We start from the raw sequence: 17530 nt of genomic DNA on the forward strand, positions 1-17530 counted from the left end.
CATCTCTAAGAAGTCATAAACAGTAGATTGGGTAAATAAACAAATAACTGAATTAAAAGTCAGATATTAGTATGATTTATAAGGTGTAAGTAGGCTGCCACAGTTTTATTAATGTTGAAAATAAAACTCAACTGACCATGACCACCGTCTGCTAACTGATTTTAATGCAGAAACTGAGCTACATCATCAGAATTCAGGCAGAATTTCCTGACTTGTCTTGTGACTTACTTGACTTTTGCAGGGACTCGACTTGACTTGCTTGACTCTCGCCTCAGTAACTTGGAACTTACTTGAGACTTGAAGGTTAAGACTTCAGACTCCCACCTCTGCAAATGAGAAAGACACAAACACAGAACGGTATCAGGAGACGTGCGGCTGACAGAATATGAAAATGTAAAAGTGTTTTGTTTTTTCACGAGGGTGCAGCAGATATCGTCTAGCGAGCTCAGCAGGCCTTCAAATGATTCATCTGGAAAAAGCTGACCAGAGAGATGAGTGAGGAAATATAAATGCAGGGAATGAAAAGATAAAGGATATGGAGATATTGCAATATAGAGACACACATCTTTGTAGGATTATTGCAGACAGGTACGTGGTAATTTTTATTTTGTTGATTACCTCTCCCGTAGAGGTCCCAGTTTTGGTTCCAGTTGTTTCTTTACCTATTAGTTGGCAGTAAATCTCAAAAACATGACAGACTTAAATGATATTCAGTGAAAGATTAGATCATTTACCAAGGAACAACGGATTCATTTGTATTAACAGCATTAATAATGGCTCAGTTCTATTCAGAAAGTCGTGACAGTGAGCCTGCATGAACAATATCAAGACTGATAAGATGATTCATTTTATTATTTCCACCCCTGTGCTGCATGATAAATATCAAGGATGATAAATTATTGGTTGATATTATCCTATCCAGCTATATTGTCTATATTGATATGAGTGTATATTAGACAATAAATATGGGCTTTAATAAGGTTCTTATTTGGCCGATTATGGCAAAGAATTTAATTTGAATCTTTGACAAAGAGTCAGAGTCAGAACTTTTGTTTGTTTTTGTTGTAATAATGATGTCTGTTATATTTGGTTCAGCCAGAACTGTGGAATATTAAATCATCCATCTTTGCTCATTACACCTGAGCCCGTCTTACCCTCAGATGCACATAAACTGCAGGTTATATATATATTAACTTCTTTTAAAACACAAAAACCTGAAATTATCAGTTATCGGTATCGACCAAGAGAAACATTATTATTTTATCATATCAGATAAAAAAAAATCCATATTGTGCATCTGTGTTCAAAATTAGTTTAATGAAAAAAAAAGCCTACTAAGTTGTTATGTGATCAGCTCATGTCATGTGATTCATGTTGTTTGCATTGGTTGCATAATTTTACTGGAATTACTGTCCTTAACTCTTGACTTATGAGCAACTTATGATTCTTGATATGATACTTGTGACAAAATATTTTTGGGATTGTGTTTATTTTGGACTTTGGATATCTGTTAATTGCTCATTTATATTTGCACTTTCTTCCTACTTTGTACTACAACTGCTGCAAAACAAAATCTCAGCTGACCGATATATATTGGCTGGAGATTGTTTTATTTTGTTTTTAGTTTCACAGGCAACATTTTCTGTATATTTGCGAGAGGCAAATTATTTTTTGATCTTGTTTGAATTGTGTCACAAATCTCACATACAATGTTTATCAATTTAAAATGTAATTATAGAAGTCAAGAAAGTCTCAGTTTGTAGTTGGTTTGTCGTAGTTCAGTTAAGTTTTGTGTGAAACTGCTTAGGGAAGTACTTTCTTGCACCACATCACCACATACATCACCTCTTTTAACATTATCTTAACCTGAGGTGTTTTATCCAGCAACTTGTGGTCTTTTTATCAGCAGTGTAGAGAGGAAACATGTAAGACGGTATGAAAACACACAGGCATTGTAGCTTCAGTGGCTAACGTTAGCTTTTGGAGGGATAACGTCATGATGTCACTTATGTGACATCTGGGTGTTGTCTTTCTAATTATGTATCTTCACAGGATGATACTTCAACAGTTTAACAACAAACTGAGACTTTCTTGAATGGTAAAAAAATATATATTTTAAAGTGATAAACATTATGTGTGTAATTCATGGCACGGTTCAAACAGAATAAAAAAAATCATAATTTCTTAATTTAAGTGCCACAAGACACTTAGTTTCGTAACTATTAGGCTCTCTATATAAGTAAATCTTAAATTAAGAAAGATAGATTTTATTCAATCTTTTAGAATTAATAAAAATACCAGTGAAAGTCTACTGTTTAAACTGCCTGACCACATTTGAAGGGTCACTGTGAAAAAAATGTGTTTATGTATATATTGTAAATATCATGCATATTATATCCTGTATAAATAAAGAATATCAGACCACCAGATTTTTTTTCTTATATCGTCATTGGCCCCAAAAACCCAGTATCAGTCAGCCTCCACTCTTCAATGACTGTGTGGAGTCATTGCGTGACTTAAGTTTTCTACCTATGTGTTGAAAATCTGATAGCTGATTTCCTCACGTGTTTTTTTTTTCATGGCTTCTTGCTGTCAGAATTATGTGTAACTGGCTGAAACTTTAACTACATGTCTAGTTTGCTATTTCTTCTAGCTCTGCAGCACAAAGTGTCTTCACTACGCTTGGCAGCTCCACTTTTTCACTGTACGTTAGAGAGATTACGAGCAGCACGTGAAGGCACCGCGTCTTCTTCCTCGAGCCTCCTGGAGAGACTTTTGATTGGCTGCCAGTGACATCATCGCTGCTCGTACGTACGTGGGACCGAAGGCGGTTCAAGCAGAGACAGCAGCAGCAGCAGCAGGCAGCCACAGAGGCAGCAGACAGCCCGGCCAAACCCCTCCCCCTCGCAGGGCCGGACCTCACTGTACAAACGGATCAAATTTAATATTAATGAAGCCGCGCATTGGCTCACACACGCGTCAATCTTGCTGCGAGACTTCTGTAGGCTGGCACACTTCCTTCAATATTATTTCTGGGGAGAGAGCAGGCTAAAAGTACTAAAAAATGTTGCCGCTCCACAACACTGGGACGGACTGAATGGAGGCAACGCTGTCAGCGAGCGGAGATCATAAATCCGTCTACAGTGAACCGCGACACACTCCGGTAAGAAGACATACAAGGCAAGTTTGTCACACAAGTTGTTGTTGAAATGCACAGTCATAGATATTTCACGCCATTCTATAATTAATGAAGAGGAATATCTAATTACTGCAACCATTTTGGGCAGATATGTGGTTTATAGCGCTATGTTGTTATTTTAATGACATGAATTAAGTGTTTTGTCACAGCCGATGTCTTTATTAAATCCCGCCGTTGCATTAAAGTTACAATCCCTGCCTTTAAAATGCAACCGTCGCGTTTTTATTCTTTGTTTTTTTTTATTTTATACGGCGGTGTAAATTGAATTTCGTCCATCGGATCAGTTCGTCTCGTCCTGAGAGCCATATCACATTCTCCTCACGTTCTCATGCCGGTTTCTTCAATGAATTTTGGCCATGAATGATTCCTGCACCGTGCTTAAAGGATGCCAATGGCCGGGACAGGCAGAGCTCGGCGGGGGTCTTTACATAATATGCCAGGATGACATGCTTTTAAAATGCTCAGGCTGCTGATCAAAAGGAATTGCCACCCCTCTTCTTCTTCTTCTTCTTCTTCTTCTTTTTTTTTTTTTTTGGACCCCGACTTTCCATTTGGGGGAGAGAGACCAACCAAACTGCGGCTGTAGCGTTGATGCAGTATTTTATCTTTTTCTCTTTTTTTCTCTCTTGTTATAAAAGCTTTGGAGCAGACAGAGCAGAGCAGAGTTGGGATGAAAAATTCAACATCACACACACACATGTAGCTACAGTATGTGGAGGGTGATTCATATTAATTACAAAGTGATTCAGTTACACACCAGACTCTGTGATGATGATTTCAGGGTTTATTATTAGTGGCCAGTCTGTCACGCCTAAATTTTCCCACCAAGTTGGGTGTTGCCCTGCAGGTGTTGACACTACTAATATTTGGCCTCAGCAGCCGTTTTCTAGTTTGCATGTTGATCAAACAGACAGCAGGTCGGCCGGCCTGTGTGCTCTCTGCTCCTCGTTCATTCACAGCCTCGATCTGAATCAGTGGACGCGGACTTCATTGAGCCAAGCAAAGATTTTCCTCCTCCTTGCTTCATCTTTTTGTTCCTCTCTGTCCCCACAGAGCGGCTTGTTGACTTCTCCGTAAACGTCCAGCCCTCGGCCTCCCCATGCCTCCATCTCCCCTTGACGACAGAATTGTGGTGGCGCTGCCAAGGCCGATCCGACCTCAGGAACTCCAACTGCGCCTGGACACCAGCTACCTGGACTCCATCGCCACCAGCAGCAGCAGCAAGACAGTCATCAGCACCACCGTGGTGAAGATCCGGGCGACGGCCAATCTTGTGACGTATATGCCCTCATCCAAGGGCTCCACGCGCTCGTTGTCGTGTGGATGCAGCAGTGCCAGCTGCTGCTCTGTGACTACCTATGAGAAGGACAGCCAGAGCCTCAACCACAGCCAGGTGAGCGCCAGCAGCCCCAATCTCAGCTATGCTGGGCCCCCCACCCCGATGGTCAGCAACCATGAAGCACTAAGCGCCCCCAGCCTCACCCCGGGCACCCCGAAGGGCCTGTCATCCGTGAGGCTCATCCACCCCAATGAGCTGGCCAAACGGATGACCTGCTGCCCCATGGGACACCCCGTGGGGCCCGTGCCGGTCATCATCGACTGCCGGCCCTTCATGGAGTACAACAAGAGCCACATCCGCGGGGCCGTGCACATCAACTGCTCCGACAAGATCAGTCGGCGGCGGCTGCAGCAGGGCAAGATCACTGTGCTGGACCTCATCTCCTGCCGTGAGGGCAAGGACTCTTATAAGGGCATCTTCTCCAAAGAGATTGTGGTTTACGATGAGAGTACCACGGATCCCAACAGGCTGACCTTCTCCCAGCCCCTCCACGTGGTCCTGGAGTCACTGAGGAGGGAGGGCAAGGACCCCATCATCCTCAAAGGTAATACTTAAGTGGGTCTGTCAAGGCTTGGGGAAGGAGTAAATAAGGCTTTCCTGTATGAAAAAGGGTTTGAAACCAGAAAAAAATCTTAAAAAATCTTACGCATTAGATGGAATTGAACCCATGCCTGAATACTTTTATGGTGCCATTCAAGTTCTTTCAATAATATCAAGCAAAATAAGTAAAATGCCTGTCATTTGATACCAAAGTTTGACACATCTTTGAACAACTTCTTCCTTTAAAGTGAGTAATTGTACCTTAAAGTGCAAAGTAACCTTGTTTACATTAAAATGAATTTCATAAAATTGGTATAGAAAAAAGTATCGCTTCGGAAACTTGCGCAGGGGACCGCTATGATTGGTGGAACTCACAACCAATCATGATGATTGGTCAAATTTGTGGAAAGGTTGCGGTGATTGGACAAAATTGCAATGTTACCAGGTGTTTTTTTGCAATGAAATTGCAGAAGCCAGTGAAAATTGCAATAAAACATTATTTTTTTTATAACATTCATTAAAAGTCAAAGGCAACATGTTCCAGGGAAATGAAAACCAAACTCAGTTCTCAGAGTTCCAAGTAACCTTACCAGAAAGGCTCAGGATTACAAACATTATAACAAAATATACCTGATATTATGATATATCATGTTATACCTGGTATTCCACAAAGAAGCTAAAACTTTTAGGAGCTCAAACTCAAAACAGCAAGCACAAAATGACAAAATATAGAAGTGCACAGAGCATTGATAAGTGTATATAATTGCATGCATGATATTTGAGCGGGCGTCTGCTATGATTGGTTGAACTAACCACTAATCACGATGATTGGTCAAATTTATGGAAAAGTTGCGTAGATTGACCAAAATCGCAAGGTTGTCCAGACTTAATGGGAATTGGTTGATTTGCATTAATCATTGAGGTTGCAGCATTGCAACTTCCTGGAGGGAGTGAAAGGAGTTTGAAATCAATATCTTTCACAGTTTTTACCTGTATGTATCATTTCACAGGAATAAATGTCATTGACTCTCCAAGAACCAGCTAATTATCCTAATGGGTGACACCCAAAAGGGGTTTATGAAGACTAGTGGAAGAATTGTGTAAAAGTCTGCCCCTCCAGGATTTTGCAGGGGTTTGCAGCCTAAATGCCTGATTTCACAGCAGCTACTCTTAAAATTTTGATGCATGTTGCGGCGTTTTTTGGCATTTTTGCAATTAAATTGCGAAAGCAAAAAAATATACTGCACAGATCATTGATATGTGTATGTAAGTGTATGTGTGATGCTTGCATGAGGGTCTGTTATGATTGTTGGAATGACAGTAACAATGGTGACTGGTCAAATTTGTGGAAAAGTTGCAGTGATTGGACAAAATTGCAAGGTCGTGCAGAATTCACAGGGATTGGTTGAAAATGCATAAACTGACTGCAATGTTGCACCTTTCTTAATGAACTGAAAAGAGTTTTAAACCACAAAATCTTTTGAAATCTTTTGACAACGACCATTTTAATAAAGTAAAAATTTCAGTAATATATTTTACTATTATTAACTATATAAGAAGCAACTCATCATCCTCAAAAGGCAACACTTAAGTGGGGTTGTCTTGGCTCGGGGAAGAAGGAAATAAGGCTTTCCTGTGTAAAAAAGGGATCGAAACCACAATTTCATGGGCTTTAGTTTGACTCTGGAGGGAGTAAATCAGATCAGACGTCTGAAAGCAGTGTCCCATTTAAGCTTGGTGGCAATATAAACTGATATGAAACTAGTGTGGTCGCATAATAATGTGTTGTGTGTGCATGCAGGACATGTTAAACTCTCCCCTTTATTGTTTTGGTCAGCTGATATTGCCTGTAAACACACTGGTTGTAGTTTTATCATCCTGTCAGCACTTATAATACCATTTATACAGCAGCTTGCACGCAATCGAGCCCATGCACACCGTCTCCATCAACCATATGCACACACTCCTCACCAGCTTTCTATATGACACATATTAAGCTTTTTGCAGGCAGTGAGAAGCAGCTGTTAGTAAATAAGGCGGTCTACTGAGATAGCAGTCGCTGGGTCGCTGCCATGTTTTCTATCTTTGGTGTGTGTGTGTGTGTGTGTTTGAAGCTGGAGCAGCATGTCGTGTTGGGGGCTGGGCTCTGAGTGCTTCCTGAATGCCTCCGAGTCACCGTCTAGCCGCAAGATCACAGCACCTTGATCTCTTCTTCTCTTCTCGTCTCTCTTCGTCCTCTCGTGTACTTTGATGGACGAGGCTCCTCTCCAGTCTCTCATCCCGCATCGGTGTGTCTGTCTGAAGCTCGCCTCAGTGGGAGGAACATGCAGACTGTCTTGCTCTTTCTTCCCCGAATTTAATTCTTGCAAAATGTAAGACATCCTCTCAGCTGAGGGGAATCAAATGGCTCAGCCTGACTTTTTTAAAATCTACATTACAAGTCCTTTTCATGTCAGCAATGGCCAGAATATCCAGCATATCCGCATTTGCATGTTTGATTGTAGCCTATAATCAAAATATTTTGATTTAATGGTTGATATTTTACCAAAACATGAACAAAACCAGCCCCAAGCACAAAATGGGTAATGCTGGAAAGGTCTTGGTTCCATTTTAATTGATACTTCTTACACACTTTTTCTTTTTAAATGTAGCGCTGATTAATTCTTAATTTCCTGAAATGGATAGTTCAAGTTATTTGAAGTGGGGTTGTATGAGATACTGCATCTCAAAAAAAGGCCAACCTTAACAAAATAAATGACAGTTTAAGTGTAGGCTATATTTGAATGAATTTTTCTCCACTTCACTTTGCCATCAGACAGCCTTTTCTAACAGGAAACCACTGTTATATATAAACCAGTATATTGGTCTCTCCAAACCAACCAGAAATCAGTCATTTTATCCCCCAGAACACTGGATAACACAAACAAACTAACCGATCGAGGCAGCAGTAGACCAACAACTCCTGTGTTTGGCCAAGTGAAATACTCTACTTTTTTTAGGAATCTGGTGGCTTTGGAGAGAGTGATATTTGGGTTATATAAGGGTGGTTTCCCATCAGAAAAGGCTGTAAAGCAGAAAAATAGAGTGGTGAAAATATCCAAAATATAGCGTACACTTAAACTCATATTATGTTATTTATATGGGCTTCTTTTAGGCGGCTAAAATATAGGAGTACCACAATTATTAGATCCCCCAGTTTCATTTGACTTTAGATTTTAAGGTTAGGATTCAATTTGATTTGATTTTTTTGATCGAGTCTTGATCGAGAGCAGTATTGTCAACACGTCATCAATACCATGTGTTTGCAATGATATAAATATCTGTTAATTATAGTACAGAAAATACTATAATTATAGTATATATATAACTATATATAGTACAGAACAGAACGTACAGAACATAAGCTATAAAAAAAATGATACAAGAGTTCATGTAAAACCTCAGCTCAGTTTAGTCTTTACTGTCCTCCCTGAAAAAAAGATAATATTCAGTGAGTTTCTTTTTTTGTACCAGCACTGTGGGCAAGTTGTGAATTTTTAAAAAATGAAAAAAAAAGTCCTATTTTGTGATTCTAGTACTTCTTTTCTTTTTGCCGTGGTATTGTGAGGGGTATTGAGTATCATTTTTAAATACTAGTATTGTACTGAAGTGTAAAATTATGGTATTGTGACTCTAGAAGAGAGACCAAAGATACAGAGAGAATCACAGTTTCTGGCTTTGATTGATTTTTTTAAAATTTAATATTGATATTGTGACACCCCTACTAAAATATATTTTACTGCTGACTCTTACCACAGCAGCACATTGTGTATCTTCCTACACCAGTACACCTGGTGCTTCCCCAAACTGGGGTCATGTCAACTGCCATCTACTGTAGGTATTAACACTGACTATGAATAAGTACCTCATACCACCACTCTTCAAAAAAAGCAGAACTATCCCTTTAAAATACATGCGCGCTTTCTAACTTGGGGAAGTTTGGAACATGCTTGTATGAATGCTGCTGAATAATTTACTCAGATTTGCTCAGTTACCAGCATGTCTTAGTCATGATTTATCGTAATACGGTTGTTGTGTGATTCTCTGCTCCGCTGGAACCACAAAATCTTCCGTCCCTGCCCTCCTGCAGCTCAGAGCGGTAACAGGTTACATTTAATCCGTCAGAATTGCCATAAACAACATGTCAGTGGTGTCGGAAGGTTTAGGGTAAGCACTGGAAACAGCAGGTCTGTGGTGTGAGAGGCCTTGGCAAGGCAGAAGCGGTAGTTTCTAAGCAGGAACTGAGCCCGTGGCTTATGAAAGTGATAGACACAGTCTTCATGTTCTCCTCTGCGAGTTTAGTTTAGAGATAATGGCAGACGGTCACACTCGACAGATTTCATCTCACAGCAATGTGCTGCTTCTGGAGATCCTGTTATTCTCAGTTTACTATGAAAAGTGTTATTTATCAGCTGGCTTCAGCCTGAGAAGAAAGACTTGGGTTCAGTTTGAGCCAAAATAGGAAGCAGTTTTCACAGTTCACTGCGCGGCTAGCTTAGCCTCTTGACTGTATGTTGATGTTAGCGAAAACATGTTGGCGTTCAAATAAAAGAGCAGATATTAAAGGGATTTTCCATTGTGAGAGGGTTGGTTTAACTCATTTTTTGGGGGGGTTTCACAGCCTGCAGATATATTGTTTTAGTTCAGTCTCGCTGCTCTATTCAACTTTATTTTCTGTGAAAAAGCTCTGATGATTGAAGTATATACTCCTGTCTCAGCACCAAGCAACGGACAGGAGTTAGTGACTAACTTAGGATGACCAGATGTCCCAATTTGTCCAAAAGCTGGTTGTCCTGGCTGTCTCTAAAACACTAAAATATCACAGTTTTCAACATTCATTACCAAAGTGTCCCAGGTTTCATTACAATTAAAACATTCATAGTGTCATATGTGTTTTCAGGGCATACATAGACTTTTACCATGTTGTGTACCACTTATTATTACTTAACCTAGTATCAAAATACGAACAATGCGAATGTCCATCCCATTGCTGCTGTAGAGGAGCCACAGCCTCAGCACTCAGGGCAAACGCTCCACTAACTGAGCTACCAGGCCACCACTTTCACTTTCAAATTTAAGGTCTCGACTCAGTTCAGTGTTTCATTTAACACACTTTTTTTTTTTTTACACTGACAGCTATGCCATTGTTAGACTATCAAGTCTTAATCAGCAGATCAGTGGTTTCATGCCCTGACAACTGCCATTTACATTTTCAAATTCTTTAAAAAAGATGGCCTAATGGCTGGGCTCTGACTTTGATTTTAATTACTGAAACTGAAAGCTCATTTCACCGATTTTTGATTTGATATTTTATAATTGTGACACCCCTAATAAACAACACACCACGCATCTGAATTCAACACTGATGTGTCTGTATAAGCATCAATGAATCAATGTGTTTTTGTCAAGGCTGTAGCCTCTGAGTCATAGACATGCATCACAGGCTATGACGCTTGTGGTTCTTTCTGACAGAACCCATCAGTATGCTCACTCCTCATGTGTGCAGTGTACCTGGCAACAACAATGCTGCGTTCATGGCATTAATGGTGCTGAAAGGTGCATTGCTACATTGGTAAGCGCTAAAATAATTGTCCCCTAGTTGAAAACACTCATGGTGTGTGCATGAGGGCATACATGCGCACATGTGTGAATGTATGATATACTGAAGTCCCAGTTTGGAGATTTGAAAATATGGTCACCCTAGAGTCACTGTTAAACACAGTGGCACATTTAGCAGCTAAATATCCTGATATTTCCCTCAGGAGTTGGTGGAGACTAAAACAGAGTTAGAAAGAGAGTGAATCTTGGAGTTATGTTGCTAGATGTCCTGAAACACGACAAAAAATAAATGCTAATATTACTCTGTGTCTGCTGCAAAAGTTTGGTAATATGATAACACATTAATGTATTAATATATAATTAATTCATGTATATATGTAAATGTTGTGCTTATAGTTTGTTACTCTGCCCAGAAGTGCCAAAAAACAAAGTCAAGATGCACCTATTTAAAAAATACAAAAAAAAATTAATTTGTATTCTTTATCAAAATACAATCATGTTTTCTGTCTGTAAAACAAAATATGACGTTTGCTTATGTAGGCCTGAACCAGCCATTTTCAGCCAATAATACAACATCCACTCATCAATCAATTTTCAACTTCTAGTGGCACACAGCTAAAAATTTATTAGTTAGATAATAGCAACAGTATGATACAGCGGGTTATGACATACCCACTTTTGAACATTCAGATCAAATGATGTCACGATACAGAAGCTAGACACTCCTGAAATGCCATTTCATCTGATGCTGCTTTAGATTTAGGCAGTATTCTTCTAAATAGTCATAAAGATGCAGAAACACACAGTCTGGTAAAACAGTCAGACATTCTGGATAAATTCTTGTAACTTAACTTGTGGCATTCTGAACAAAAGTGTATGTGTGAGAAAGAAGCAGTGTAAGAAAATACCAATACACTCGAGTATCGCGATCTTAAGTACTGTATCAATTCTCAAAAACACATTGTGATATTGTGATACATGCAGAAATTCACGTTTAAACCGTTTTGACTGTTAAATAGCGGTGTCGTCCATCTATCTTCACTGTTCTGATGGAATGAAAAAGTAAACTTTTTAACTTTATACTATGACAGTTTTCCTAAAATAAGTTTAAATAATTGCAATGCTATATATCACCTTGGTCACAGTATCGTAATATATCACAGTATACTGAATTGTGTTGTGATATGTGTCATGTTGCCAGGTTCTTGCCAACACACATCCCTAAATGTGTGATAAAAATGTTGTATTATAAGACAGATGGTGTGTTATGAAAATGACAGATGTTTAATACAGGAAGAAGTTTTAAAATATATATAAAACGTCCATTCATACAGTTCTGTCTCATGAGCTCAGAATCTTTGGGAATATAAGAAAACATCAGTCTCAGTGGAAATTCCCTCTCACGTCTTGTTGGCGTTGGTGTGAGGCTGCCTTCAGAGACTTCCCTTCTTTCATTTATTATAGTGTAATTGTTATCTTGACACTCAGCTATAGTAGATGAGGGCTCCACCACAACATCAGTTTCATGTCTTTGTTTAACAATCACGCTGTTTTTAACGGTGAAAACACCGTGCCGACCGTTGACAGGAGATCCCCACCTGCCCGCTCACCATGGGGAAGTTGTGCGATGACCTCACATGGCATGATGTCAACTCCCACAATGTGAACAATACATGAACTGATACTCTCTTCGTGTGTGTGTGTGTGTGTGTGTGTGTGTGTGTGTGTGTGTGTGTGTGTGTGTGTGTGTGAGAGACACTTTCCACCCCTCCCCCACATCTCATGGGCAGAAGAGAAACTTTGGCTGATGGAATCACTGGCAACAGGTGCAAACCAGTTATTTGGAGAAGTGCGGATGTCCAGTGAGAAGTGTATTAAACATTAGTACATCTATTTACCTGCAGATTAACAACGGGGATTTCTCTTGTTGTTTAGCGAGTGGAAACTATCTAAGTAGCTATTTTGGCTTCTCTCCTTCTTAAAATAGAGTCCACTGTCAGTTGTTTCAAATGCCAATCCCTTCATATTGATTTAATATCCAAATGGAGACATTCAAATAATAACCAAATGTAACTGTAATCTGAGGATCAAGAGATGTCTGTTATGTTTTAGTGCTTCGGAGCTCTTCAGAGCGAGTTGTCGTTGGTTTTATCAGATGCGTATGCAAAGCTTGTCCTACTCAGTCGTAACGTGTGCCATGTGGCGGACAGAAGCATGTATTTTTAGCATGGAGGGCTCCAGTGAGAATTGAACCTTTAACCCTGACAGCGTTGGCCTCATGCTCTCTCCAAGGAGACCGACAAGGTCCTATTTGCAATCAGGAAGGTGAAATAATGAAAAAAGAGTTGATATGAAAATACTGTTTGACAGTTTTAATATTTTTTTTTTTAGATAAAATTGACTTGAATTAAATGTTGCTTGTGCTTGTCCACATTTATGACTGAACGTTCAAGGACCTCTTGTAGTTGCAATTTTCGAAAAACCATGAAAACCCCATAATATTGACTGCTCTGTTTTATAATGACTGCTGCCTCCTCACTCCTCTTAAAAAGCTGGTTGGTGCCACAAGTGATCAACAACTGCTAGACTAAAAACAAGGCTTATGCACCAGTCTGTTTCAGGCCACATTTTGGACTTTGTCATGACATCCATAGAAAAGTTTAATCTCATCTTAAACCAAAGCATCTGCAGATTTGAAAATGGAAAATCTTGGTCGACTGGAAGCCTAAATGGCTGCTAATCAAAGTTATACAACGTCACCAAGCAAATGAATTACTGAAGTTTGACCATTTCTTTTTCACACAGCTGTGACGTTACCATCAAGGCATTTCTTCAAGAAAATTTATTCTCCATTCTGCACCAATGCAAACACATGCATGCAAACATATAAACACAGCAGCAGCAAGGATCAAAGAGCTAACACAGCTTGCGTTGCAGAACTTCCACAAAAAGCATCACACACACATAACAAACACATACCGACTACTATTGTTATTCAGTTGGCTTCAAATGAGGCTTAACATTCACACAGTTTCTCTTAATTGTCCTTCAGTATTACAGCATTAGTCCAACACTGCATCATTGCCAACATGCTTTGTGCCAAATTCAACAAGATATCTGACAAAATAAACACTAAAACATCAAAACATGGCAAAACTTAAAGCTTTCAAGTTTGAGGTTGGGTCACACACAGCTGTTATCTATCCATTACTGAGCTTGAAATGTTACTGGCTTGTTACAAAAGCAGTCCAGCAGAGTAAAATCCACATGTTGTCATCAAAAATAAGCTTTTTATCCACTCAGCTAATTTGTCCTCTGAGGCTGGGGGACGATGTAGTATTTTGTGCTGCTTCTCTGGCATGGTGTCAAGCAAAAGAAGTAAATGTTCAGTAAATATCCTGTCAGACAGACATAAAATACATCATCACTGCATATCTCCCGCCCCCCAACAATAATGGATTAAGAAGCGCTTCTCTCCTCATTAAAAGTAACACCAGCGACTGTCCGACCAATAAAAATTTGGTCAAACAAGAGCATATCTACACAGCCATTCCACCAAGTGACCAGAAGGTGTCAGCCCTAAAAATGTTCTAAATAGAAAATGTTTTGTTGTAAACTTTATACAGTTAGGTGAACTCAGGATGCTTACAGTGCTGTTACACTTAATTGAGCCGTTGCAGCTGGTAATTGTGGTGTCATTGCAGTAGGTGCTTCACCATCTTGCTTGGCAAAGTAGAGTGCACTCTTCTAGTACTTTCATTGAGTTAATGGCACAATCTCCCTACTTGTGTTCACAGGAGGCCTTAGCAGCTTCAGACAGAGCCACGAGAACCTGTGCGAGCACTCGCTGCACCTTCACGAGGGTTTGGACACTGGTGCAGCTGCTGGCCTTTCGGGGGCGCTACCTCACTCCCTGCCCTCCACCCCGGACATAGAGAACGCAGAGCTGACACCCATCCTGCCCTTCCTCTATCTAGGGAACGAGCATGATGCTCAGGACATCAACCTGCTGCAGCGCTTCAACATCGGCTACATCCTTAACGTGACCACCCACCTGCCGCTCTACCACTACGACACGGGCCTCTTCATCTACAAGCGCCTCCCTGCCACGGACAGCAACAAGCAGAACCTGCGGCAGTACTTCGAGGAGGCGTTTGAATTCATCGGTAAGAAAACTTTTAGAGGTTTTTACTGCGTAAGTGTAACACGGTCTTATTTTTCTCTTGAAGTCTTGTTGAGAGCTTTAAACCATTAAACCGTAGATTCATCTTTTAAATTTCACATTGTTTAAAGCTGGGGTAGACACTATGCTTTTCGTGTCATTGGGCCAAAGTTCTATAATAACTTTTAAGCATCATTTAATTCTAATAATCTAATACAAAACTAGACTTCTGCTCCTCCTCTTGGCTCTGTCCTCAAGCTTTAGCAAATCAAGCCTGTGACAGGAGACTTTGGCCAGTCACAGGTCAGTAAGATAGTTGATTGCTGAGTCTTTTTCCCAAAAAGAAAGTTTTTGAAGACCTGGGAATGAGACTCAACAATCAACTATCATTGCTATCATTGCTATCATGCTACATTTTTCTTGTTGTTTATCATCTTTTTAAATTTCTTTTCAGAGTCCACCATTCTTCACATAACACATAGCACATATGTAACACCACTACATTGTTTCATTGTTTCCATGTTCCTCTCTGCAGAGGAAGCACATCAAGCAGGTATGGGCCTTCTGATCCACTGCCAGGCAGGCGTTTCTCGTTCAGCCACCATCGTGATCGCCTACCTGATGAAGCACACCTGGATGACCATGACGGACGCCTACAAGTTTGTCAAAACCAGGAGGCCCATCATCTCCCCGAACCTCAACTTCATGGGCCAGCTGCTGGAGTTCGAGGAGGACCTCAACAACGGAATAACGCCACGAATCCTCACACCAAAGCTGATTGGTGTGGAAACCGTTGTCTAAAACGAACCCTTTCAACTCGACTGCTCACACTTGTACTCACTCTCGTTGTTTTTCAAGAGAGACCGGCTGCTCTGTGAGCTTGTTCTGAGTGTGAGAGAGCCGCTGAATTATTCTTGAATCTCCTCCTCATGCTCATCTTGGACTCTCTGGAGTGCCAAAGCTCTGGGTCAGTGGTGATGAGAAATGCCAAAAATCCCTACTGTTTGGACCTGGCCGAAGTCCCGGAGGAGCAGACGAGTTAGAGATGGAGAGATAGAGAGTGGAGAGGCGGTCAGTGGGAAGCGTTCCACTTGTGACCGCAGAGGAGAGCAAACATGAGGGAAAAGAAAATTGGTTTGGAAAAGATACTCATGTGCTTCGGGGCAATTACTGAGAAGAGAAACTCTTAAAGCTCACACTGTGGCACACAGTTTCTCTTTGCAGAGACTCAAGCGGGGTTGGCCACGGCAGTGCCTGTCAAAAAACAAAAAAAAGATGAAGACTTGTTTGGTGTGTTAATGTTGTTGTTCTATTTTTATACAGGGGTTTATGGGGGTGACCATGACAAGCCCATGGCGGCTTACTGTGCAATAATTTCAGAGTGGAATGCAACTAAGACCTTGATCTTATGTGTATATATCGGTAATGATTACGAAACATTTCCAGCTCTTTGCTGAAATGCCATTTTGATGTTAATGTAATTACTGTTGTTCAGTTCTATATGTTTATGGTACATACAGTTATGCTGTAATATTTGGCGCAGATGTACAAGAGAGAAAAAATGGGGTTTTATTTTTTTGAGTGCAGCTTGTGGGTTTATGTCAAGTCATCTGAACCACAGATTCATATTTTGTGTGTTTGCTTCTTTGTTTTGCCATTCCTTTCATTGTATCCACATATATATATATATATATATATATATATATATATATATATATATATATATATATATATATATATATATATATATGTATATATAACCAGACAGCCATAAGAGCCTTTTTATGCATGGCTGCTGGCAGAGGAAAGAACACTTTGAAATAATCAGTGAATACTGTAAATAACAGGGCTACTGGTGATGTTAAATGTAACAGAACGGAGGAATTTCACTGCCTGCTTCTGTTGTCTCCTCTGTTCTTTTTGCTCACATTCATCCACGAGCCTGTTGTAATGCACTCCACTGTGTCCCTACACTCTTAAAATAAGGGTTCCAAAACGGTTCTTACTGAATGGCTTAGGGTTCACCCAGAATCATTTGCTTCTGAAGAATATTTTTCTTTAAGAACTCTTTTCATCCAAACAGCCATTTATGGAAGAAAGAGTTCAGGGATTGTTGAAATCCTTGATGAACACTTTCGTCAGGGGTTCCTTGTCCCGTAATATGAAAGGGATCTCAGTTGAACCTCCTGGGTAGGTTCTAGATAAAACCCTTGGAATATAAAAGGGTTCTCTGTAGAATCTCCAGGATGGGTTCTAAATGAAATCCTTGTTATATGAGGGCAATTTTCCATCAAAGAAGCTGTTCCAGATCCTTGGAACCTTGGTGCTATCAAATGAGATTTCCCATAGTCCCAGCAGTTTTGAGCGGAACCATTGTAATCAAGGTCATCCACAGAGGGCGTTGCACAACAACCAGTGGAACATGACACACCCACTTTGGTTCCCAAGAAAACCTGCTGATTTTTGGTGCCATATGGGAACCAACTTTTCCGGTTCTGAACCATTTTATTTTTGGTGGAAATGCTTAGAATGGTTCAAAATTTGGTGCTTGAGCTGCAATCAGAAAGGTTCCCTGTTGGTGGAAAAGCACCCTTCGAAGGTAAAAATATTCTGGATAGAACCTCCAGAGAGGGTTCTAGATGGAACCATTACACTGTAGAAAGGTTCTCTGTGGGGCCTGTCATATTCCTCC

The 17530-nt window shown here is 40.3% G+C and overlaps 1 protein-coding gene and 1 long non-coding RNA gene across 3 annotated transcripts in view; one reads left to right on the top strand and one right to left on the bottom strand.

Moving 5' to 3' along the window:
• Positions 1-216: 216 nt before the first annotated feature.
• Positions 217-17530, bottom strand: part of LOC146314415 (uncharacterized) — a 102630-nt gene continuing 85316 nt past the window's right edge. The window contains exon 3 of the long non-coding RNA XR_014771916.1: positions 217-326. This is a non-coding gene — a long non-coding RNA (uncharacterized LOC146314415). The remainder of the gene's footprint in view (positions 327-17530) is intronic.
• dusp10 (dual specificity phosphatase 10) lies at positions 2864-16520 on the top strand. 2 transcript variants are annotated; one of them, XM_084737258.1, is made up of 4 exons: positions 2864-3180; positions 4253-5082; positions 14474-14842; positions 15374-16520. In XM_084737258.1, the coding sequence occupies exons 2-4, from the start codon at positions 4299-4301 to the stop codon at positions 15637-15639; spliced, it is 1419 nt and encodes a 472-aa protein (XP_084593384.1). In that variant the 5' UTR covers positions 2864-3180; positions 4253-4298; the 3' UTR covers positions 15640-16520. The 2 variants fall into 2 exon arrangements, with proteins under 2 accessions (XP_084593384.1, XP_084593383.1); XM_084737257.1 differs by having other exon boundaries at positions 2864-3163.

This window comes from Lutjanus erythropterus, chromosome 15, assembly GCF_056507025.1.
Source record: "Lutjanus erythropterus isolate fLutEry1 chromosome 15, fLutEry1.hap2, whole genome shotgun sequence".
NCBI lineage: Eukaryota > Metazoa > Chordata > Actinopteri > Lutjaniformes > Lutjanidae > Lutjanus > Lutjanus erythropterus.